Genomic DNA, 26,619 nt, shown 5'->3' on the forward strand with positions numbered 1-26,619 from the left:
GGATTTACTCCGGCCTCATCTGCATTATTATCGTCAGGATTGCACGCCTGCCGCATTTCAAAACGGAAGTACCTTTCGAAGCATATATTACCTGCGGGCGTCCCCTTGATGTTTTCTGAAGTGGCCAATGCGGCCTCGAGCTGGGCCTTGCACTCTTCGAGCTCCTGGGACAATTGCGTATTCTTCTTTGTAAGACACTGCATAGCACATGATCCTTCAAACAGTTATCTTCACTGTTTCAAGTCTCGGGGGCTACTGACATATATAACCTTCAATTCTACTCACCTGTATGTCTTTCACATACTGCTCCGTGGCTCTAGCTAGACCATTTTGAGCAGCACGGAGATACGCATCTCCTGTATTAAAGGCGTCTAACGCCTCTGAGGAAAAACACGCGTCACAAAGAACAGTCCGGCGACGCCTGTGGTTCAGGGCGCTCTCCACCTCTGAATTGGTGGCGGATAGCCCGTCGGCGCCCTCTGTCGGAGGAGCGCCCGAGGCGCGTCCCGTGTCTGCCTCCGCTTCTGGACCCGGCCTCGAACCTTGGCCAGTGGACATAGTCCGGCGAGCTCTCTTCTTTCTAAGAAAATCACGAGCATTAGCAAGACTCAAGGGCATAAATCCTAGGCGTTCAATTCGCACGCCATACCATTGCGCCGGAATCTCGATCTGGTCCGCACTTCTTTTTGGCCCGCCTGGCTTCAGCGGCCCTTGTTGGCTGCCCACCGTGGGCTCGGCCTTCCGCCTCAAGGATTTACCCTGCGAAACGCTGTTAGTACACGACATGCAAGATAAAGCATGAGAATACTGGGACTTCGGTCTTAGTTACCTTGGAGGCTGGAAGTAGTCCGGGATAGTCGGCCGTGATGGCCACTAAGGAGTTATCCTTGCTCAATTGATGAAATACTCCATCAATCAACTCCACGCATAAGTCCGGATCTTCTTGGGAGTCCGGATCGAGGGACCGTTCCGGGTCCTCGGGTTGTGGAGCAGGGCTGTTTATTTCCTTCACAGCCTGGCGCAGCTCCTGCGTTTAAACATTACTAGTCTAAGTACTCAACTACGGGAATTTCAAAAACGGATAGGCAAGTGAAAGTGTCCGCTCACCCAACTAGGAGGATTGTACATGGAGAATCCGCCTTCCGGGTTGACACGGAGGAATTCTTCCTCTTCCCCCTTGTACAAAGCGGATAAGATTCTCGTTAAAGTGGCGGCCGAATCTGGCCCCTTGCGACCGCACCGGGTAGCGTCATCCTCCCCGTTGAAATCCCACATGGGGTGGCCTCTGTATTGAAGCGGCTGCACCCCTCGCGTAATGCATATGGCCATGACCTTAATCATGGTCAGTCCGGAATGAGCCAACAACCTTATCCGGCTCATCAGGTACAGGACGTCCCTGTCAGCTTCCCTCTGAGGGTTCCGTGGGCGCCAACTCAGGCGCTTCTTCAACGGGGCATTATTGAACTCGGGGAGGCCGATCCGTACAGGGTCCGGTAGGGGGACGTCATCTATATAAAACCACTCTGAGGGCCAGTCTTCGGACGCCCTCTTTGGGGTGCCGGACAGATATCCGGTCCCGGCGATGCGCCATAGTTCGGCTCCGCCCACCTGATAAATAGACCCCTCCTGAGAACGGGGCACGAGGCAAAACAACCTCTTCCACAGTGCGAAATGGGCCTCGACGCCCAAGAACAGCTTGCAGAGGGCCACGAAGCCCGCGATGTGCAAAATGGAGGCAGGCGTGAGATTATGTAGCTGGAGGCCGTAGAACTCCAGCAACCCTCGGAGAAACGGATGAATTGGAAATCCTAGTCCTCTCATCAAATAAGGGACTAAGCATACCCGCTCTCCTTGAGAGGGATTGGGAATGCCCTCCGCCTGCTCTCCGCCGCTATAGGCAGCAATCCCGGCTCGAACTGGGACCATATATGCTGGGGGGAGAAGCCCCTTGGACTGAAGCACTACTAACTTGCTATGCGGGACGGAACACCGCCCCCAATCTCCGGGCCGAGGGCTGGAGGGGCGAGAGGAGGAGCGGCACCGACTGGCCATGATGGAATGGATCTCTGTCAGAGGCGCTCTGATGAAGACTCGCGGAGGGAAGATGGTGCGAATTGGATCTAAATCCCCGTCTCTTTTATGGGCGGCTCATTAACGCAACCGGGGGGGGGGTAAGTGAAAAGAAACCCCCCTGGCTTTTCGCATTCGTTTGACGCGTGGAAGATGGTCATTATGGGGCACAGAAGCCGAGGAGGACAGCACGCACTAGAAGCCGGACACTATTCGACGGATACAGAGAATTTGCAGGAGAACCCGCCTTGCAATGCCGAAGACAACTTGCGCGCCGGACTCGTCGTCATTGAAGCTTGGTTCGGGGGCTACTGAGGGAGTCCTGGATTAGGGGGTGTCCGGATGGCCGGACTAAGACCTTTGGCCGGACTCCTGGACTATGAAGATACAAGATTGAAGACTCCGTCCCGTGTCCGGATGGGACTTTCCTTGGCGTGGAAGGCAAGCTTGGCGATACGATATGAAGATCTCCTCCCATTGTAACCGACTCTGTGTAACCCTAGCCCTCTCCGGTGTCTATATAAACCGGAGAGTTTTAGTCCGTAGGACGAACAACAATCATACCATAGGCTAGCTTCTAGGGTTTAGCCACTCCGATCTCGTGGTAGATCTACTCTTGTACTACCCATATCATCAATATTAATCAAGCAGGAGTAGGGTTTTACCTCCATCGAGAGGGCCCGAACCTGGGTAAAAACATCATGCCCCTTGTCTCCTATTACCATCCACCTAGACGCACAGTTCGGGACCCCATACCCGAGATCCGCCGGTTTTGACACCGACACTCTCATTGACAGCTAGGACCCGTCAGATTTGGTGGCTGACTTGTGGGCCTACTAAGCAGACGTGTATGTAGGGCTTTGTCAACTTAATCAACAAATGATTCTAGCAGCTGGACCGTTGGATGTTAATCCAACAGCCGTGCTCCTTCTTCAACCTCTGTTCTTGCTCTTGTCTTCCATGGGCAGCAATGCTGCCGCGCACCCGAACCAGTCAAGTTTCCCACTCCTCTCCATCTGCGACTCCACTGCCGCGTCTTCCCCATCTCTGGGTCGTTCTAGTCTGGGGCCTCGTCGTTGTTCATCAGCCTTGGTGCGCACAACATGGTGTGGTCAATGTGGTCAACAAGCGAGAGTCATCGGAAGATGACTGTACGTGAGAGGCTGACAGTGGTGACGCACCACGCCCATGGACGCATGCATGCAACCGCATCCTTTTTACCCTAAAACTAATGTTTTCTCCCCCTGACTGCTGGGACCCAGCAGTTACATCTTCGCACACAAGGAAGTGCGTCCATATTACGGGCAAAAAAATGATTCGCCCCCTTACTACTGGGATCCACCAGCTACATCTTCGCACGCAAGGAAGTGCCTGACAGTCGGGACCCACTTGGTCGAAGCATACATAGTGTTGTCATTCTAGTCACGAATGTGTACGTACATACTGGTCGATCGGTCTGTCTGCAGGCTGCAGCGATGAACAATGGCCGTGTAAGGAAGGACACATGACGTAGTAGAGGCACGCACGTAGCATGTCACGCAGTCCCGTTAATATCGTGTACACGTACGTACAACGGCCAGGGTGCAAGAAAATAAATACGGCCACGTACGTACATACAGGTGAGGTCTCGAACGCCTACTCGTGCATACGTATGGCCAGGGCTCGTGTACATGGCTAGGTCGGAATGGAGAAACTGTGTCATCGTCGTGTTCCTGGGGAGGCAACGGAATGCGTCTTGTTCATCGGGAGGCAACGTAATACGTCGTGTTCATTGGGAGCCAACTGGCTTGGACGGAATAGCCGATCGAAACGGGGCCTGGCGTATCACAGAACGGAGGAAACGGCCTTGTGTTCGACCGGCCACGGTCGAAACGAGATCCTGTTCATCGGGAGGGGTCTGGCGTACCGCAAAACGAAGGAAACAAACTTCTGTTGGACCTCCTGCAGTCGAAACGGGGTCTTGATGATCGGGAGGGGTGTGGCGTACCGCAAAACGGAGGAAACTGACTTGTGTTGGAGTGCTACGGTCGAAACGGGGGCCCTGTTCATCGAGAGGGGTGTGGCGTACCGCAAAACAGGACTCCACGAGATACTGTTTATCTCCACCGTCGACCTCCTCCAGCCTCCACGGGCTACTGTTCATCCACCGTCGACCTCCTCCAGCCTCCACCCGCGACTGTTCATCCACGGGCTCCTGTTCATCCAGCCTCCACCGCGTGCTCCTCCACCGGCTACTGTTCAAGCAACCCTCTCCATGGGGTCCTGTTCAACCGCCCCTCCATGGGCTACTATTCATCCAGCCCTCCACCGACTACTGTTCATCCAGCCCTCCACGGGGGTCCTATTCATCCACGCCAACCGGCTCGATCGGGGTCCTGTTCATCCAGAGGCAACACCGTGGGGTCCTGTTCATCCACCTCCACCGGGAACTATTCATCCAAACCCCCCAACAATGCTCACTGTTCATCAAGGGAAGGAGGCAGTAGGGTTTGATCGGCTTTAGTTAGCAGCAGTAGCGAAGGAATCACTCGGGTTTAGTTAACAGCAAGGGATTGATCGCTCGGGTTCAGTAACGTAGCTAGTGCAATCACTCGGGTTCAGTTAGAGCCCAACGCCTCGCTCGGGTTCAGTTAGAACCCAACGCCTGGCACACACGTGCTTACATGTACGAGAGAAACACGCATCGCTTGGCCCTCGACCACCCACCGTAACCGGTAACTCACCGAAATTTTCCTCGCCCTCGCTTTTACCATCGTTTTTTCCATCATGGACGGCCCAAAGAATGACATGTAGCTGCGTCTCCGGCCCGCCCAGGACGAAAAGCCCATTTTCTGTCATGGTTTTTTGTCATAGAAGTAGGAGCCCACCACATCTATGATGATACCGGGTTTTGTCACAATTATCGTCATAGAAGTGTCATAAGCATGACAGGAAAAAATTCGTTCGGCCCAAAATGTCACAGATTTGTCTTTTTTTTGTAGTGTGTGCTGATAACTCTGAGAAAACGGATTTTTTGAATTTGATCGAGCAATTTGTTGCTGGTAAGCTCAGTCTTGAGGGCATCAATGGTTCACTAATAACTCTTATACCTAAAATGATTGCTCCTCAGGGTCCTGGAGATTTTAGGCCAATCTCTTTGACCAACACATGCCGAAAGTTCTTAACTAAGTTACTTGCTAATAGGCTGCAGTTGGTGATCCTCAAATGTATCCACAATAATCAGTATGGGTTTCTGAAATCAAGGTCCATTCAAGATTGTCTGGCGTGGGCTTTTGAGTACATCCATCAGTGCAAGCAATCTGGGAGACCTATACTGATTCTGAAGCTGGATTTTGCTAAGGCTTTCGATATGATTGAGCATGAGGCCATCTTGTTAATCTTGCAGCAGAAGGGCTTTGATGCTAAATGGTTAGCCTTGGTCAAGGAAATCTTATCTTCTTGGTCTTCTTCGGTTTTGTTAAATGGGGTGCCAGGCAAGCAGTTCCAGTGCAAGTGTGGTGTTAGGCAAGGAGACCCTCTATCTCCTCTGCTTTTTGTAATCGCAGCTGATCTTCTACAGTCCGTGGTCAACAGAATGTTGGCTGATGGAGTCCTCACTTTGCCAATCCCCTCCCATGATCCAGATTTTCCAATCATCCAATATGCTGATGATACTATTTTAATTGTACCTGCAGTGGACTCCCAACTCATTGCACTCAAGGAAATGTTGGTTGTTTTCTATGCCTCCACTAGTCTCAAGGTGAATTTTCAGAAATCTACAATGGTGCCTGAGGGAGTCATGGATTAGGGGGTGTCCGGATGGCTGGACTATGACCTTTGGCCGGACTCCCGTACTATGAAGATACAAGATTGAAGACTTTGTCCCGTGTCCGGATAGGACTTTCCTTGGCGTGGAAGGAAAGCTTGGCGATATGGATATGTAGATCTCCTACCATTGTAACCGACTCTATGTAACCCTAGCCCTCTCCGGTGTCTATATAAAGCGGAGAGTTTTAGTCCGTAGGACACACAACAATCATACCATAGGCTAGCTTCTAGGGTTTAGCCTCTCTGATCTCGTGGTAGATCAACTCTTGTACTATCCATATCATCAATATTAATCAAGCAGGAGTAGGGTTTTACCTCCATCGAGAGGGCCTGAACCTGGGTAAAAACATCGTGTCCCTTGTCTTCTGTTACCATCCGCCTAGACGCACAGTTCGGGACCCCCTACCCGAGATCCACCGGTTTGGACACCGACATTGGTGCTTTCATTGAGAGTTCCTCTGTGTCGTCACCTTTAGGCCCGATGGCTTCTTCGATCATCAACCACGACGCGGTCTAGGGTGAGACTTTTCTCCCCAGACAGATCTTCGTATTCGGCGGCTTCACACTGCAGGCCAATTCGCTTGGCCATCTGGAGCAGATCGAAAGCTACGCAACTGGCCATCAAGTCAGGTTTGGAAGCTTAAACTACACGGACGACATCCGCGGGGACTTGATATTCGACGGATTCAAGCCACGGCCGAGCGCGCCGCACTGTCACGATGGGCATGATCTAGCTCTGCCACCGGACAACGGCCAGAGCGCCGCTCAGGTGTCCGATCCGACCATTAGCTCGGAGCCGACTGCGCCAGTCGGGGACGGACGGTTGGACGCCGCCCCAGGAGCCGCAATCTCTACGGCGATAGAGCCGAATACCAGTCTAGTCCTTTGCGAGGCCTGTGACTCCAAGGTGCCAGACTCCGTTCCAGACTCCGAATCTTCCGCACCCCTTCCGATCGAACCCGATTGGGCTCCGATCATGGAGTTCACCACCGCGGACGTCTTTCAGCACTCGCCCTTTGACGACATCCTGAATTCACTAAAGTCTCTCTCTTTGTCAAGAGAGCCCTGGCCGGACTATGGTCAGCATGGTTGGGATGCAGATGACGAAGAAATTCAAAACCCACCCACCACCCACTTTGTAGCCACTGTCGATGATCTAACTGACATGCTCGACTTCGACTCCGAAGACATCAACGGTATGGACGCCGATGAAGGAGACGACCAAGAACCAGCACCTATAGGGCACTGGAAAGCCACCTCGTCATATGACATATACATGGTGGACACCCCCAAAGCAGGGGATGGCGATGAAAAAACGGAGGACGACCCCTCCAAGAAGCAACCCAAGCGCCGACGTCAGCGGCGCCGCTCTAAATCCCGCCAACGCAAAAATGGCGAGTCCGGCACTGGAGACAACAACACCCCGGACAGTGTCGAAGACAACCCCCTCCAGCAGGATTCAGCGCAGGAGGACGGAGGAGCCAGCCCTCATGAGAGAGCGGCAGACAGGGAGGTCGAGGACGACAATTATATGCCTCCCTCCGAAAACGAGGCAAGCCTCAACGACGACGAATTCGTCGTGCCAGAGGATCCCGTCGAACAAGAGCATTTCAAACGCAGCCTTATGGCCACGGCAAGAAGCCTCAAGAAAAAATAGCAGTAGCTTAGAGCTGACCAAGACTTGCTAGCCGATAGATGGACTGAAGTCCTGGCGGCCGAAGAGTATAAACTCGAACGCCCCTCCAAGAGCTACCCAAAGCGCAAGCTGCTACCCCAAATAGAGGAGGAAGCAACTAAACATACATCACCAGCGTACGATGCGCCCGATCGGCCACCTCGTGGCCGTGACAGAGAGGCCTTTCGGCCCTCAACTCAAGCCGCACCCCAGCACCGCTCCAAAAATACCAGAGCACGGGGAAACGCAACAGACCTGCGAGACATATTGGAGGATAAGGCAAGGCAAACAAGATCGGTCTATGGATCGCGTGGGCGCCCCACGTCACGTGACGATAACCGTCACGCCGGATATGATAAATACGGCCAGGCCGAACACAACAGACAAAGCTCATCCGAGCTACGTCGCGATATAGCCCAGTACAGGGGCGCCGCACACCCACTATGCTTCACAGATGAAGTAATGGATCATCAAATCCCCGAGGGTTTTAAACCCGTAAACATTGAATCATACGATGGCACAATAGATCCCGCGGTATGGATCGAGGATTATCTCCTTCATATCCACATGGCCCGTGGTGATGATCTACACGCCATCAAATACCTCCCGCTCAAGCTTAAAGGACCAGCTCGGCATTGGCTTAACAGCCTGCCAGCAGAGTCAATTAGTTGCTGGGAGGACCTGGAATCCGCATTCCTTGACAACTTCCAGGGCACTTACGTGCGACCACCAGACGCCGATGACCTAAGCCACATAATCCAGCAGCCAGAGGAATTGGCCAGACAATTCTGGACACGGTTCCTAACCAAGAAAAATCAAATAGTCGACTGTCCGGACGCAGAGGCCCTTGCAGCCTTCAGGCACAACATCCGAGACGAATGGCTTGCCCGGCACCTAGGACAGGAAAAGCCGAAATCTATGGCAGCCCTCACGACACTCATTACCCGCTTTTGCGCGGGAGAAGACAGCTGGCTAGCTCATAGCAATAACATAACCAAGAGCCCTGGCAATTCGGATACCAAGGACAACAATGGCAGGTCACGTCGCAACAAGCACAAGCGCCGCATTAACGGCGACAATACTGAGGATACGGCAGTTAATGCCGGATTCAGAGGCTCTAAACCCGGTCAGCGGAAGAAGCCATTCAAAAGAAACCCTCCGGGCCCATCCAGTTTAGACCGGATACTCGATCGCTCGTGCCAGATACACGGCACCCCTGAACAACCAGCCAACCACACCAACAGGGATTGTTGGGTGTTCAAGCAGGCAGGCAAGTTAAGTACCGAAACCAGAGACAAGGGGCTGCATAGCGATGACGAGGAGGAGCCCCGGCCGCCGAACAACAGAGGACAGAAGGGCTTCCCCCCGCAAGTGCGGACGGTGAACATGATATACGCAACCCATATCCCCAAAAGGGAGCGGAAGCATGCTCTCAAGGACGTCTATGCGTTGGAGCCAGTCGCCCCAAAGTTCAACCCATGGTCCTCCTGCCCGATCACTTGATCGAAGGGACCACCCCACTAGCATCCGTCACGGCAGATTCGCCGCATTGGTCCTAGACCCAATCATTGACGGATTTCACCTCACTAGAGTCCTCATGGATGGCGGCAGCAGCCTGAACCTGCTTTATCAGGATACAGTGCAAAAAATGGGTATAGATCCCTCAAGGATTAAACCCACAAAGACAACCTTTAAAGGCTTCATACCAGGTGTAGAAGCCAGCTGTACAGGCTCGGTTACACTCGAAGTGGTCTTCGGATCCCCGGATAATTTCCGAAGCGAAGAGTTAATCTTCGACATAGTCCCATTCCGTAGTGGCTATCACGCCCTGCTCGGACGAACCGCATTTGCAAAATTCAATGCGGTGCCGCACTACGCATATCTCAAGCTCAAGATGCCAGGCCCTCGTGGAGTCATTACGGTAAATGGCAACACTGAACACTCTCTCTGAATGGAGGAGCACACGGTGGCCCTGGCGGTGGAAGTACAAATTAGCCTCTCAAGGCAATTCTCCACTCCGGGTGTTAAACGTCCGGACAACGTCAAGCGCGCCCGAAGTAACCTACAACAAAACCGGCTGGCACGTTCCGAGCAAGCATAGCAGTGCGGCCCCAACCCCAGCCCTCACCAGATGGCGATAGCGGTACCACGCGTACATAATTACGCTTTGGAAATACCATGGCCATAAGGGGAGGGGCTCAACCACGGCACGCCCAGAATGCGGCTCAACCGCACTAGGGGCTCCCTATTCTGTTGTTTCCTTTTTTTATATACTTTCAGGACCCAACTATCTGGAAGGCCTGTCCGGCAATACACTCGCCGAACACACGATGCAACAGCCAGGGAGAGAACAAGCCACGTCAAATGTCCAGGTGGTCTCTATAACAAGCTAAATACCTGTTTTACTTAAAGTCTCGCAGCTTGCCCCTGGAGGGGGACATGTCAAATAATCCCATCTCTTGCTTATCGCACTATTTGTATCGTTCTGCTTTCCTAGCACCCCATTTTAATAAACAATACATAGCTCTTATCTATTATTGTATTCATCTATTCTTATACAAATATTTTCAGTCATGACATTATGCAACCATACACTTTGGTACGGCCAATACACCAGGGGCTTAAGCACCCCATAACACGGTGTGAGAAGATCGAACACTCTCATGAGTACGGCACCCCGAACTTATAGCACTATATGCATCGGCTCCGAATCATGTCTTGGGTCAATAGTTGGGTTTGCCCGGCTCCCATGTTTTGGTACCTTACGTTCCGCGATGTTGGCTAAGGTAGCGCTGGGAGAACTACTGTGATTGTGCCCCAGTTGAGCTAGGTTAACACCTCAGTAGAGAAAGCTAAAACTGACCATCATGATAATGCGAGAGACCGGTCGCTGTTCGCGAGGTTTTTTGAGTCCCTAAAGACTTATGCCGCTTAGAGCGAGGAGCTGGATTTATCTGGCCTAGGCGTGGATAGCGCCCCGAACTCGGTCTTCCGAATACTAGGGGCTTCGTCGAAATTTAAAATTATAGAATTCTATGGCTAAGTGAGAGTGATAAAGCACTATAAGTCCGATGGCCTTGTTCGTTGTGCTGAGCGCCTCCCAAGATGGACCCAAGAATGGGAACAAGAGTGCTCAGGTTTATCCCGAACACCCCAGCACTCGTGGCATGGGGGTAGAAGCCGACGACTTGCATCTCTCAGATTTGATAAACGACCGCACAGAAGGTAATATTTTAAATTAGCAAGCATTGCTTAGCGCATATGAACAAAGTTTTCAGCGTACAGGATAACAGATGCGAGTCTACTCAAAAATTACATCTTTGGAGCATTCACCCGCTATAAGGCGGGCACCCTTCAGGACGCCCTCATAATACATCTCGGGCTTGCGATACTCCTTGCTCGGCGGTGGCGCGTCCGTCACAAGCTTCTCGGCGTCCATCTTGCCCCAGTGCACTTTAGCACGGGAAGGGCCCGACGGGCACTTTCAATACAGATGGAGCGCTTGATGACTTCAATCCATAGACAGGCGTCCACCAGCCGCCGCACCAGACTGAAGTAGCTCCCAGGCATGGCTTTTCTAGGCCACAGCCGAACTATGAGTCCCTTCATGGCCTGTTCGGCCACCTTGTGGAGCTCGACTAGCTGCTTCAGCTGGTCGCTCTGGGGCACCGGATGTCCGGCCTCAGCATATTGAGACCAGAACACCTTTTCCGCCGAGCTCCCCTCCTCGGCTCAGTAGAATGCGGCAGCATCAGACACACTATGGGGCAGATCGACGAACGCTCCTGGAGAGCTCCGAATTCGGATAAGTAACAGATAATTCACTTTTATATGCTTGCTTTGCATAAAGAATGCCTTACCCGCCGCTATCTTCTTTATCGCCTCGATCTCCTGGAGGGCCTTCTAGGCTTCGGCCTTAGCGGTTTTGGCACTCTCAAGAGCCAAGGCGAGCTCGGACTCTCGAGTCTTCGAGTCACGCTCCAAACTCTCGTGTTTCTCCATGAGAGCCTGGAGCTCTTGCCGCACCTCCACCACCCGCGCCTCCTACTTCTCTCACTCGGTGCGCTCCAAGGCCGCGTTGTTTTCGGCCTTGGACACCGCTACCTTCAGGGTCACCACCTCGGTCGTGGCCCCTGCAATACCCACGTTATTCCTGTCATTTTTTGCAACCAAATCCTTTCTATAAGGTGTTACTTCAATAAGGTATTACTTACCTTCCTTGTCCTCGAGCTGCTTCTTGGCACGGCCAAGCTCGTTCTCGGACCGCTCGAGGTTCTGCTTCAATGCGTCGACCTCCGCAGTTAGTGCGGCAGAGGTCAGCAGCGCAGCCTGCATTCGCATATTGACATATTTATGTTAGACTCCTGCGTATATCTTTTTAGATCCTTAGCTCGGCTTTTCTTTCAGAACACCAAACTGAGCATCAGGGGCTACTGTCTATGCGGTAATATTCTTACATATCTTAAAGCTTACCTCAAAGCCTGTTAGCAGGCTGGTACAGGCTTCCGTCAACCCGCTCTTGGCGGACTGAACCTTCTGAATCATCGCACTCATAACAATGCAGTGTTCCTCGTCGATGGAGGCGCCGTTAATCACCTCTAGCAAATTGTCTGGCGCCTCTGGTTGAACTGAGGCCGCCAGCGTCGTAGGCTCGCCCTTCTTACGGAGGCACCGCCTGCCAGACTCCGAAACCACCGAAGGTTCTGGAGCGGCGTCCGGCCCAGGGCCGGACTTAGATCCCTCTGGGGCTTTACCCCCTTCGGGCCTGGAGTCCGGGAGGTCGCCTTGCGGCGCCTCCAGGACCACCTCCTCCTGGTTTAGTCCCTTTTGGGACTCCACCTCGGCGTCGTCCGTAGGGAGAGGGGAGGAGGCCGTCGGAAGTGAAGCGCTATTCATGTCCGACGAATCCAGGGAGCCGCTCGACGAATCGCCGGGCTGAGCCTTGGGCGGACTGCATGATTGAATTCGGCGTCAGAAGGAACCATACATTAGAGGAGCGCCATGAGTTATTCTGGTATCCGGATACTTACGATTTTGCCAGGGGCTTAACCCTGGATGGCCATTCCTCCCCGCCGTCTTCGGCATCGGAGGCGTAGTCCGGCAGAAGGGTCCTCCCCTTCTTGGACCCTCCGGCCTCCCCAGTTGGGGCGGCCTTCCTTTTCTTTCCTCCCCCCGTTGGAGGGGAAGAGGCTTCTTCTTCTTCCTCCTCCTCGTCCTTAGAGGCGGAGGGTGCTTCGGGGTTGTCAGGCGATGAATCCGACACCACCAGGCGCCGGGAACTCTTTCGAGTCCCCGTGGCCTTCTTCTTGGCCTTCTTCTCCGACACCATGTGGGGTGCCGGAACCAGCAGCTTTGTCAAACGAGCATCCGCTGGGTCTTCGGGCAAAGGAGCCGGATAGTTGATCTATCTAGCCTTCTTCTGCCAGTCCTGTTAAAGGGATGGGAGTTTAGATCCCGCATAGAGTCAAACTATGGAAAACAAATACCCCGTAATGGGAAAATTAAGCTTACCGCACTGGCTTGGCGCTTCGCGCAGAATCCGCGATCCTCGGTGATGGGAGGGTGGACCTCGGAGCTCTTGAAAAGCACCTTCCAGGCATCTTCGTGCGTTGTATCGAAGAATCTGGACAAAGTTTGGTGCTAAGCCGGGTAGAATTCCCACAGATTAAAGGCCCGTCGTTGACACGGGAGGATCTAGCAGAAAAGCATGACCTGGACTACGGTGACGAGTTTGACCTTCCTGTCTATCAGATCTTTGACGCAGGTTTGAAGTCCGGTCACCTCTGCCGAACTACCCCACAACAGGCTCGTCTCTTTCCAAGATGTGAGCCGTGTGGGGATGCCAGATTGGAATTCGGGGGCCACTGCCCATTCAGGGTTACGCGGCTCGGTGATATAGAACCACCCCGATTGCCACCCTTTGATGGTCTCTACGAAGGCGTCCTCGAGCCATGTAACATTAGCTATCTTGCCCACCATGGCGCCTTCGCATTCTGCTTGGCGGCCGCCCACGACCTTCGGCTTGACGCTGAAGATCTTCAGCCATAGGCCAAAGTGAGGCTAGATGCGGAGGAAGGCCTCACACACGACGATAAACGCCGAGATGTTGAGGATGAAGTTCGGGGCCAGATCGTGGAAGTCTAGACCGTAGTAGAACATGAGCCCCCAGACGAACGGGTGAAGAGGAAAGCCCAGTCCGCGGAGGAAATGGGGGAGAAACACGACCCTCTCATGGGGCCCAGGGGTGGGGATGAGTTGCCCCTCATCTGGAAGCCGGTGCGTGATGTCGTCAGACAAGTATCCGGCCTTCCTCAAATTTTTGATTTGCCCCTCCGTGACGGAGGAGGCCATCCATCTACCTCCCGCTCTGGACATGATTGGAGAAAGGTTGAGGTGGGAAGTGCGGACTTGGGCGCTGGAGCTCGAGTGCGCAGGGATGGATAAGCAAAGGAGGAGGAAGGCGTAAATGGAAAGGGTGGATCCTTATCCCCTTATATGGGCGGCCGAAACTATAAGCCCCCACCAGCCTAATAAAACTCGCTTATCTCCCAAGCGCCACGGTTAATGGCGTGGTTGGGTTACCCACGCCCGTGTTGATAAGAATCCCGGAATAAGGGGACACGATCTCTGCTTTGACAAGACGTGCCAAGGAAACCGCCTCGCTAAACGCGCTGAGGTGGAACAGTAAAATGATTCGAATAAAGGCTTGGCCATGGCGTGATGTCACGTTGCTGAATGCGTCAGCAGATTAGATTGGTGCATATATTATTCTCTCTGCGGTGGTATGTGGAACTTATTTTGCAGAGCCGGACACTATCCTTGTGTTCAACATCTTCTATGAACTATTCAGAGGAGGAACCCGCCTTGCAATGTCGAAGACAATTTGCGCGTCGGACTTGTCGTCATTGAAGCCTAGTTCAGGGGCTACTGAGGGAGTCCTGGATTAGGGGGTGTCCGGATGGCCGGACTATGACCTTTGGCTGGACTCCTGTACTATGAAGATACAAGATTGAAGACTTTGTCCCGTGTCCGGATAGGACTTTCCTTGGCGTGGAAGGCAAGCTTGGCGATACGGATATGTAGATCTCCTACCATTGTAACCGACTCTATGTAACCCTAGCCCTCTCCGGTGTCTATATAAACCGGAGAGTTTTAGTCCGTAGGACACACAACAATCATACCATAGGCTAGCTTCTAGGGTTTAGCCTCTCTAATCTCGTGGTAGATCAACTCTTGTACTACCCATATTATCAATATTAATCAAGCAGGAGTAGGGTTTTACCTCCATCGAGAGGGCCCGAACCTGGGTAAAAATATCGTGTCCCTTGTCTCCTGTTACCATCCGCCTAGATGCACAGTTCGGGACCCCCTACCCGAGATCCGCCAGTTTTGACATCGACAGTGCCCCTTAATGTGGACAATGAGGAGGCCACTAGACTTGTTGCTGTGTTTGGTTGCTCTTTGGGGACGTTTCCATTTACTTACTTAGGCCTTCCTATGGGAACTACCAAGCCTAGGATTATTGATCTCATGCCACTGGTGGACAGGTTGGAACGAAGGCTTTCTGCTAGCTCTGCCATGCCGAACCAGGGCTCATGGCTCCAGTTGCTTACCTCTGTTTTGTCCTCTATGCCCATTTATTTACTATGCACTTTGGACATCCCAATTGGCATCATTAAGCAGCTGGAGAGAATTGAAAGGCAATGCCTCTGGCGTGGTAATTCTGACACTCCTAAGCAGTCACTTGCGGCATGGGACTTGGTTTGCAGGCCCAAGGATAAAGGTGGGCTTGGCATAATCAACCTACACCTGCAGAATCAAGGATTTCTCATTAAGCATCTTCATAAATTTTACAACAAGGCAGACATCCCTTGGGTCTCTCTTATCTGGAGTACTTATTATGATGGTATTGCACCCCAGGCCATAGTGTTGTGTGGCTCTTTCTGGTGGAAGGATGTGTTCAAGTTGGCTGATTCCTACAGAGCAATCTCTACAGCCACTGTGAATCAGGGTGATTCTATCTTGTTCTGGTCTGATAGTTGGATATTGCACAACTCAAACAGACCACTTCAGGACCGCTTGCCTCACTGGTTCTCCTTTGTCAAGGATGACAAGATCTCTTCCATGGATTTTTTGGATTCTGAGGATGTGTCTTCAATGTTTCATTTACCTATTTCAAACTCAGCAGCTACAGAACTTGAGCACCTCCTTCATTGGGTAACTTTGCTGCAAAGAGATGCTGCTGCTCCTGATGTGTGGTCTTGACCTTCTAAATCTGGTTATTCTGCTAAGAGCTTATACACCATCATGTACACACACCTTCCAACAATTGCTCCTTGTGTTTGGCTTTGGAGATGTTCATGCACGATGAAAATCAAGGTTTTTGGTTGGGTTCTCTTCTTTGATCGCCTGAACACTCGGGACCTCCTACTCTGAAGACATTGGCGGACTGACCAAGATGAAAATTTCTGTGTTCTTTGTCCTACCCGTTTGCATGAAGACAGGTTTCATCTTTTCTTCACCTGCAATTTCAGTCAACGAGTATGGTCTTCTCTACAGATTGACTGGTTGGGGGGACAGGATGTGACCTCCTGTTTATTGCATGCCAAGAAGAATTTTGGGCACCCTTTTTTCTTTGAGGTTATGCTAACTGCGGCCTGGTGCATTTGGACTACAAGGAATGGGAAGATTTTCAGATCAGAGAGGGCTTCGTTTGGCGTCTGGAGATGTAAATTTGTACATGATATCAACTTGCTGTACCATAGAGTGAGGGAGAGTGTTAAACCTGCTTTCTTATCTTGGGTTAATAATCTTCCTTAGCTAGTTGTATATTGTAACATAGGTAAGTAGGTAAGCTTTTCTCCTACTTACCCCCTTTTTTCTTATTTAGTTTGTAATTAGGTGGACCTCTATTTTTTCACTGAAATAAAAGACTGTGGAGCTGTTGCTTCACAGTAAATAGTAAAAAAAAACTGGGCATGAAGGGACCAAAGCCTTTGTGGTTGGTGAACCAAATCAGGCATCATCATGGTCTTGTTCTGGCCTCCAGCGGAGCCCTTGATTCGAGCAAGAAGCTCCTGGGATATCACCCGCTCTCTTCTGAGAGGAGCCAACCTCCAAATTTAACTTTTGCCCCTTATTTCCTATACCCCAGTCTGAACCCCATTAACACTTGAACCTTGTCCACCATAGTCCTAAGAATTGTGACTTTTATTCATCTCAACACCATAGTTCCCCTAATGAAAACCGCTGAAATTATTGTTCCAAGATCTATCACCACCATGAGATTGCAAATCTCTCTTAAATAACTCACCCTGGCTTATTCTCCTATATTGGTAATTGTCTCTTCCATCCCTATTGAATCTACCCTTTCCCCGACCACCTTCATAGTGTCCGACCATCTCCACCTTCATAGTGTCCATCCATCTCCATCTCTTCCTCTTCTGGCAAATGGGTAGGGAACTGTAGACCAGGTTCGAAGGGGTGACAGACATCACCTCTGTGCTGAGGGGCTAGGCCATCTAAACACCAAAAGGCCCCTGGAAAGCATACTTTTATGGATCCCACGTGCCACCTAGATCAAACATAGAACGACCATTTGGCCCAAAGGCATTGTCAACCGCCATGGGTTCAAAGCCGCACCTTTGATCATTCAGCTCCAACCTACCAGAATCGATAAAATTAACCTCAGACCAAGCATGTGCTTGGACCAAAAGGCAAGGATACTAGATAAATTGTTTCTCGCAAAAAATCTCGAACTAGCACACCATTAAAAACTAATTAGAGACATAGATCATCAATAATAGCTGAATTATTCTCGGCTAAATTCATGTCATCGGAGGATGCAAGAGTACCAATCTCACTCCGCCCCTCATTTGGTAAGACATATTCACTACAATCCTCAACAGCAAGAGAATCAAAATCTAAGATTTTTCCTAGCTCATGATTTACCCTTCCTTACCTAGAATTATTAACCACAATTCTCACTCCAATCAATCATGAAGGAGAATGCAAGTATTTTGAAGGAAAACACGACTTACTTAGGTTTAACGAGTCCCCACCCTCCTCGTTGAAACCCTCTCCGGCCAGCCAGAAGCGGTTACCGCCCGGGGAGACCCCTACCCCGCCGCCATGGAGCGAGCGAGGCTGACCAGCTACACAGATCGGCGAAGAAACTGCAAAGAGTGTTGTGGCATGTGCACAACTTCCCTGACCCCCCCTATTTCGCCGCACCTTGACCTCATTGTCTTCGGTCAAGATCAGTGCCTCTGGTAGCCCGTTGGCGACAACGCCATCACCATCGCGACTGCATCCTATTCTGAGCCAGGAAGGTGTTGTATCCATGAGCGAAAGGCAGCCTACCTCGACCTTTGAGCCAAATCTGCCGATTTAGCCTCCTCAATGACCCAGAGGATGGACTCGATAGGGGAACAACGCCCTTTTGCCAAATAGCCACTTCTCCCCCTCCATGTTCACCACCCTTGAGATATACAGTGCCTTCCTCCACATCTCCCGCAAGTTCGTGAACCACAAACTGATCTCAAGGAGCCTCGCCAGTTTCAGTGGATCCCGCCCACGATCTTCGCCGTACGCGCTCCCCACTCTGTAATCGCAATCCGGATGGAACGGAGATCTACACCGATTGCAGGAATTAGCATTGGATTCACAGTGAGAGCCGATAAGAGGGAGCAAGGGATGGGGCAACCGCTATCAAGAGAGGAGAAAGAGCTCGGAGTAGGCAAAGGGTGGGGGTTGGGTTAGTTATGGCAAGATGGGGAATGGTGCCTTTTCGCCTCCCACACTTCCAGGGTACCGCTCCAATTCCATACACGGGGTTTCTTAGCTCGAGCTGACATGGGCCTGGGTGAACTGTAAAATCCAAAAAAATAGTACTTTTTTGAAAAATCTTTTTTTACAAGAAACATTGATGTTCTTTCTATCCGTGCATATTTTCACGATGGAAACATGTGTGTGAAGAAAAAACAAAATGGATGCTCCAAAAAGAGTGTTTTTTGAAGCATTTTGTAGCATCGATTTTTTTTGCCCATACCTCCACTGCCGCGGAAGTTTGCATACGCGTAGAAGAAAAATCAATGTTTCTTGCCAAAATAATCAGAACTTTTTATTATTTTTTTGGAATTTACTGTTCACTCAAGCTCACAATAACACTTTCGTCCACTTCCTCCCTATTCCACCAAAACGTATGTGCAAGTATTTGCCTGACCCAAGGAACACTAGAAAGTCTTACGTACTCCCTCGTTTCTTTTTGGTTTGTATATATGGTTTGGTCAAAGTCAAACTTTATAAAATTTGAGTAGCTTTCTAGAAAAAGATATCAATATTCAAACTATGAAATCCATATTATTAGATGCATGATGTAATTAATTTTCATAACATATAACTTTTGTATTATAGATGTTGATATTTTTTCTATAAAGTTAGTCAAACTTTATAATGTTTGACTTTGACCTTATCTTATATGCAGACTAAAAGGAAACGGAGGGAGTATTTTCAAACAAAACAAATGGGCGACGGATTATAAACCGAACATTGGCCCGGTACAGTGCTACATAGTCAACCCGCAAAAAGAATAACAGTGCTACAGTAAGTGCGAGTCGCGCATGGATCGATCTGCAGATCGCATCTGGAAATTATTAACCTGGTCTGGTCCCGGCCGGCCGGACTGTGCACAGACAAGGCAACGAACAGATAATAGTTTCCCCGGTAATCGCAGATAAGCTACGGCTAGTTTTCCAGATTATTTAAGTCTTGAGATATAATCACAACACACCCATTGTTTCTCGCCCAACTATCGCTGTGCGGCTCCAGAAGGTATTATTGCTCTTCTCACGATGATCATGCTCAGGCTTGATCTGGCTTCTTCTTCTTGCTGATGTCCTCGGCTATGGACTCGGCGTCCTCACAGCTCCCGTAGAGGCCCCTCCTCACCATCCCCGCGCAGTAGAGGCCGTTCTCCCCCTTCCAGTGCTCCGGGAAGCTCCGCCGCGCCATCCCGTCCTCGCCTATCAGCCCATCGTCGCTCTGAGAGAACAAAAGGAAAACATAGAGATGATCAGGCCGGCCGGATCATCAGCGAGTTTGCGTCCCGAATCCCCACGTTGTGCATATATGTAGTACAGATCGACATGTCTATTTTCAGGCGTGCACTTTTCAGGATGCGTAGCAAGTACGGTGCATTAACGCACGCGTGCATGTTCCGAAAAGACGAGACCAGGAACCGAACTGTGAGTTTTGCTTCTTGCCAAAGTCTCGTCTCTCGTCTCCAAAGGGACATGCATGCACGAGCCTCTTCTCTTATTTTTTTATCAACACAAAGATGGACAAATTATGAATCATGATGTAACGCTCCCTGTGCGACCAAGTTGGTGTGCAGTGATGTTCTATATACATGTGGCAGCAGAGAACGAGAGCTGGATGCATGGACGGATGCGTCTGCAATGGACGTAATGAACTTACCTTGAGCCACTTCTTGGTTGTGCTCCGGTAGCCGGTGGCGAAGACGATGGCATCGAACGGGTGCCGCTTGCCGTCTGCAAACTCCACGACGTTCCCATGCACAGCCTTCATCGCCGGCAGGACCTGCACGTGTTCACATCCGTTTGAATGCAATTTATAATCCTTTACCCGTTCAGCTTGAAGTTAAGGGAGTGGGCTTTCTAAATCCGCAGCAGGTATTCCTCTATCTAGAGTTCTAGAATCCATTTTTTTGCATCATGGTTTATAAACAAAACCATATATAAACTTGAAACTTTTCCAAATCAACACAAAACCTAGAATTCCTCGCAAAAAGAAAAAACCGCAAAAACAACAGAACTTTCGTGTATAGAAAAGATTTCAGTTTTTTCGGTGGAGCTACAGACATAGAATAAGATTTTATGTTCAATAAGCTAGATCATTTTAAGCATTGATATTGCACCAAAACTCAAAAATATTTTTGTACACATTTCGGTTATAATGTCTTGTTGACCAGAAAAGATTTAAGTTTATAAGGTTGAGAAAAAAAAAGAGGGAATCATATATCCTATGTTTTCAATTCCTAAGAGCATCTCCAACAAGCACACAAAAAGTCTGCGCCGGATAAACGTTATAGCGCGCCACTGTAGCGCTTTTAAGGCGCTCGGACCAACTTTGCTTTAGCAGGTGCCCAGAAACGCACGCCCAAAAAACAGATAGTGCAAATTGTGAAGCGCGCGCAATCCGGCGCCTCAAATATGCTGCGCGCGATAGCGTTTTTCAGCGCGCGCCCAAAAGCTTTTTGCGCTACAGCTTCTGCTGGAGCTGTCCGGCGCCCAAAAAAACAAACTTTTAGTGCGCGGAGCTCTTTTTGTGCGCGTGTTGGAGATGCTCTAAATATCTACAACTGACTATCTATTTTTCTAGCCATGCAATCATACCACATAAACAAGTTATGCAGCAAGTCATAAATTACAATTTTTTTTCATTACTCTATGCATGCAACATTCCCACATCATAAATTCATGCATGTTAATTATTCAAAGGTTATTTTTGCATCAGATTTTGTATTGACATTCGTGGTATTATGAGAAAAAATGAAAAAAAAATGGAGCTATATTCAAAAACACTGTTTGCGTGAATAGTAAAGTCTCGATTATATTTTTTTCACTAAAAATACCATGGGTGTAATTACTTCATGAAATTTCTCACGTGTGTACAGTGGTGACTTGCAGCATAATTGATTTGATGCCAAAAATTGGCATGCCAATGTTTGGCATTGTGCCAAATATTGGCTACTACTTGATTGGTTACCGAGTTGTCTTGTCTATCTCACATAAAGTTGCCAATAGTAGGCAAGACTTGGTATTGCCAATATTTGGCAATTTTAACATTTGGCTAGCCAAATATTGGCAGAAAACCAATAATGCTCTAAGTTTGATACCCCAAATTTTAGTAATTTTAGATTTTTTTCTTGTATTTTTAAATTTTTACTATTCATGTCTGTCCGCATCTAACTATGTTCACATGTGTATTTCCCCTGTTGTAGCCATCCACATTATGTAATATGTTTGTTGATGACTTTGAATTCATTGCTTCCATTAACTTTAACAAAAATGATTGCATGTATCACAATAAGTGCTTCAACCTGATTTTCCAACAAAAATAAAATAAAATGCAACATCCATTAATTTTCACTCACCTGGATCTCGCCGGTCTTGATCTTGGCATAGGTGCCGACGTCAACGACAGGGTAGGCTGGGGTGTGGATCTTCATGGAGAAGGGCCCAATGGCGGGCCGGCGGAGGCCGTAGCGGGAGGTGTCCCCGAACACGACGCTGCACATGAGCAGCACGATCCTGTCAATCAGCCACAGCGGCAGGTACCTGTATAGCGTCATCGCCACGTTCCAGATCTCCTTGGTCACAAGGTGGAGCTGCATGCAAAACAGATAATTAATTTATTAATTTAAGGGAGACACGGCGAATTAAGTATGCAACTGCTGCAGTGCGTTTCAGTAAATTATTTAGCTGGCTGAGGACAAAACGACAATGGTCCATCACTGGAATTAAAGAAGGCCATATAAATTATCGGGTTAAACTACTACTCCCTCCGTTTCCTCCATGTAAGTCTTTTAAACGGAGCAAAATGAGTGAACTTCGTCTATATGCATCCGAATGTAGGCTCTATAGTGAAATCTTTAAAATGACTTATACTTAGGAACGAAGGGAGTACTAACCAAGTTGCTGATCATGCACGTGAATGGGTGGTTTGCTAACTCCATGTTGTCTTAGATATTCCATATTGCTGATCTCGGTGCATTAGGCATCTAACAAAAATCAAATAATTCCAGAATGCTAAGGCGCAAAACAGTACTAGTTGCATGTATATTAATTAGACCACATCTATTAATTGGAGGACCAATGCATGTAATTTCTGCGGCGCGCTATTGAAATTTCAAGAAGTCTTCTAATTTCTACGGCATGTGGTAACATAGTTAGTTTCTGTAACATCACACATATTAAGAAAAGATGAATCTACAACCTAACAAATAAAGTGATGCATGACACTGTGGATGTAGTAATATGAACTAGTAACATATGCCACACATGGATGGTAACCTACAAGGCTTCATTAATTGAGATATAGACTCATTTTACCTCGGGGTGTGTTATGTCACAGTAACATATTATGTTACCACAAGCGTATCTTTCCTCATTAACTTCATGCCACATAAACAATTTTTTCTTGGGATGTGTTATGTTACTTCCTAAGTTACTCCCACTATGGCTAGCCTAAGTTACTTCTCACTATGACTAGCCTTAGTTGAGAAAGAAATGATGTGATTGGCTTCATCCATGATTCATTTTTTTTCTAGTCCAATCTCTTCGCGCCTAGGTTGGGGTGCACCTTCTAGGATGCCTAATGCACCTAGACGGAGGGAGTACTATATATAGGCGACGGAGACTGCAATCAATCATCTGCTAAGAGCATCATTAACAGTATTGCCAACAGCTGGCTATATGATATTGCCATATCATATAGATGCACCATTTGTAGTCACTCACACAACAAAGTAAGCTATAAAGCTGGCTATAAGAATACTACTCCCTTCGTCCCATAATGTAAGACGTTTTTTTGACTCTAGTATAGTATGAAAAAACCTCTTACAATATGGAACGGAGGGAGTACTTTTTTCATCTCCTCTCTCTCTCTCTTTCTTCATATTTTGTTGTATCGGTCTACGAAATCGCATATAGTTAGGCTCTTGCATGAGAGCTCACTCTCCTCATTTTTTCATTCTCTTTTCTCCACATGATAATACTTGCTCTGAGCGGCCTGCCGACCGCAAGCGAGGAAGCAGGATCCAATGGTGCCATAGGTCAATTTGCCACCGATTGCGGTTGCTAATTACGGAGTGCCGAATATTAGTGTCTACCCCGTGACCCACGTGTGTGTGCATGAGATGTGAGGTTAATTATCCTGCGAATCGCGTTGGCCTGCAGCGATTTGGCATCGATCCGGTCGTTCAGGCTATAAGTGGGAGCAGTACAGGTACATTGATCCAAGGATCAAACGTCAGAAACTACATAGGGTAGTACAATATATTATCTAGCTATATGGGCTCTACGTGCATGAAGTGTCGATCGAGTGGGTACGGTGGCAGGCTGGCAGCAGTCCTACTGTCGCCTTCTTTTTCTTAGAAAAGCCTGAAGGTTCTTGGACGGGGGAGGGCAAACTGACAAGCTGTTGCAGTGCTCTAGGTCGATTTGAGAACGGCCGAATGGTTCGTTCCCGCAGCTAGGTCGATTTGGTGTGGCGTGGTTGCTGCAGTGGTAGCCACGACGATTCAGAAGTTCATAACGGGCACAGCGCCCGATCTGTTAGGTCGTGACGTAAAAATAGAGCAGAAATAAGAGCATGCATGCACAAACAGGATCGATCATTCGGAGCCGTCCAACAGCTCAACTCCGACTCGTATATGCAAAAGCGAACACCTGGAGCGCCAAGTTGCCGTGTAGAGCTCGACACCCTATGACTCGCTTGCGTGAGCCGCCACCAGGCGTGCATGCTCGTGCGCGCTGGCACAACGGCACACGTGAAATGATGGGGCATGGTTTGATGTATAACTAGTACTGGCTAGTACTAGTAGAAGTAGTTGATTTAGCTAGCGACCAAATAGGTTTGCTAACCTCCTAAAAAGTTGTTAGTTTTTGGCAAGTTTTGCCATCGCCAAATATTGTTAGCAAAACTTTGGTAACAACCGAACAAACCTTGAGTAAGAAACGTTAAGAGCAACTGGCCTTACCATGGACCCTTAATTAAGAAACATTAAACATGCTATACTTGGCAAAGTAACTGACCTCGCTGCGGATGATGATGGAGGTGGCGGCGCCGGCCTCGGCGAGGTCGTAGGCGATCTCCATGCCGGAGTTGCCGGACCCGACGACGAGCACCGCCTTCCCCTCCATCCCCTTGCCCGTCCGGTACTCGCAGGCGTGCATCACATTCCCGGGGAAGCCGTCCAGCCCCGGCACCTCCGGCAGCACCTTCTCGTCGTTCTCCCCAGCGGCGGCCACCAGGTACCTCGCGGCGTAGCGCTCCACCAGCCCGGTGGCGTGGTCGACGGCCTCGACGACCCACGCGCCCCGCGCCTCGTCGAAGCGGGCCTCGCGGACCTCGCGGCGGAGCCGGACGCGGACGCCGAAGCGGGCCGCGTAGTCGTCGAGGTAGCGCACGAAGTCGTCGCGCGGGAGGTAGGTCGGGGCCGCGGGGCCGTGCGGCGCGTGCGGCAGCGCCGAGTGCTGCTTGGCGAGGTGGAGGCGGATGCGGTCGTAGGTGCGGTTCCGCCACAGCGACCCCACGCAGTCGTCGCGCTCCAGGACGAGGCTCCGCACCCCGCGCAGCGACAGGCACGCGGCGGCCGCCAGGCCCGACGGGCCCGCCCCGACGATGATCACCTCCTCCTCGTGCTCCTCCTCCTCCTGTGGTTTGTCCCCCTCCGCCGCCTGCGCCATTGGCGTCCCTCGGGGTTCACGCCGGGGTGACAGAGGAGGAGAGAAGGTGAGACGTAGGGCGGCGAGGAGTAGAAGCTAAGCGACGGGTTTTTTGGGGGCTTTATAGGAGGTGGGGTGAGTTGGTGGACGCGTGTCACGGCAGCTGCAAGCAAGGGTGGAGTGCCGTGGAAGGGTCCTCGCGGCGGTGCCGGGGCCCGCGTAACATATTTTTAGAACGCTGGGCATCTGCTAGCAAATACTACTACTAGACAGGCCGCGCCGCCGCGGTCACGGGTCCTCTACGTGCATGGAGTGTCGTCTATGTAATGGGTACAGCTCCTCTACAAAAGGAGAAATGGAATGGGTACAATGGCAGCCATCAGTCGTCAGTTGACATACAGCAGTCCTGTTGTCCTCTTCTTTCCTAGAGAGACCCGAAGATTCGAAGGCCACTGATCGCTGGATGGAACTATAACTCAAAGTTAGGGCATAGCCAACGCTAGCCGCAAATTTGTTTCGGCATTGGACGCTACCCTATCCGTATACATTTCAACCATTGTTTGAATTAACCGGATAAAATTTATGCAAACACGGTGAATTTCATGTAAATCAGACGAAATTCATTACATTTCGAACATTTTTGTAACTAAAAACTAAACCGAACTAAGGTAAAACTAGTCTACGGGCGGCGCCGGCGGATATCCATTCCCACGACACGGATACCTTTCACAAGTCTACAGCCGGCCACGGCGGATCTCCATTGTCTTCCCCCATGTCCAGCACCCTGCTCATCCGACTGCCATGAGCCCGAGTGGTATGTGCTTCAGCGCAAAGGGAGGCTTGATTCCCCATGTTCGGCAGCGCCGCTCATCGGAGTGGAACCGTCGGGATGTCCTTCAGCCGGAGGGGAAGGGGACGGCAGTGGCCTGCGACCGGACAAGACACCAGATGTGTACGCCAGCGTCGCCTCGGCGGTGGCCTTCATGGGACCCAAGAGGTGACGACCTCTCATGTTCTACTTCTCCTTGATGATCGCGGCGGGTGCGGACGTGATGGACGCTTCCTCGTCGATCTTCGCGAAGTCAGCTTCTTTCTCCGTCTATAGAGCGCAATTACGCAAATGTTGACGGCGAATGGCTTGGTCATAGGCATGGGAGGTGCGGTGCGACATGGCGTTGTTCATGATATCCATGATTCTTGTGTTGCCGTGGTCCATGACGCGTCGGATTGGAGCTTCTGCCTCTATGAGCTGGCCTGCAGCGGCCTGCGCGTGGAGAGGGTTGGAACGGAGAGTTGCCTGGCTCTTATCCGGCCGGCTCGACGGGCCACCCAGCCGACTTTTATGCCAGAGAACTCGTCCTCTTGCTTGCCAGATGCCATAGAGATTGTGGAAAAAATGGTGCAAGGGGGAGATGGGAGCGGAGTGTGGTGCGATTTTTGCCTGGCATCTGGCATCGTTTAAATAGCGGGGCTGGAGCCAACCGTCGTTGTGATTAATGACAAGCGGCTCACCAATAGACGTGTGGCCGGAGTAGATTTCTCGGCACACGCGTGCGTTTATTGGAGGAAGGCAAAAATTCTCTATCGCTATGAATG

The 26,619-nt window shown here is 50.2% G+C and overlaps 1 protein-coding gene across 1 annotated transcript; it reads right to left on the reverse strand.

Annotated features, from left to right (window-relative positions):
* Nucleotides 1-19,091: 19,091 nt before the first annotated feature.
* Nucleotides 19,092-25,122, reverse strand: LOC123112030 (probable indole-3-pyruvate monooxygenase YUCCA11). The gene is made up of 4 exons (XM_044532927.1): nt 24,391-25,122; nt 21,729-21,962; nt 20,030-20,152; nt 19,092-19,594 (listed from the first exon to the last, which is right to left on the reverse strand). The coding sequence occupies exons 1-4, from the start codon at nt 25,042-25,044 to the stop codon at nt 19,415-19,417; spliced, it is 1,191 nt and encodes a 396-aa protein (XP_044388862.1). The 5' UTR covers nt 25,045-25,122; the 3' UTR covers nt 19,092-19,414.
* Nucleotides 25,123-26,619: the final 1,497 nt, after the last annotated feature.

The sequence above is a fragment of the Triticum aestivum genome, chromosome 5B (assembly GCF_018294505.1).
Source record: "Triticum aestivum cultivar Chinese Spring chromosome 5B, IWGSC CS RefSeq v2.1, whole genome shotgun sequence".
NCBI lineage: Eukaryota > Viridiplantae > Streptophyta > Magnoliopsida > Poales > Poaceae > Triticum > Triticum aestivum.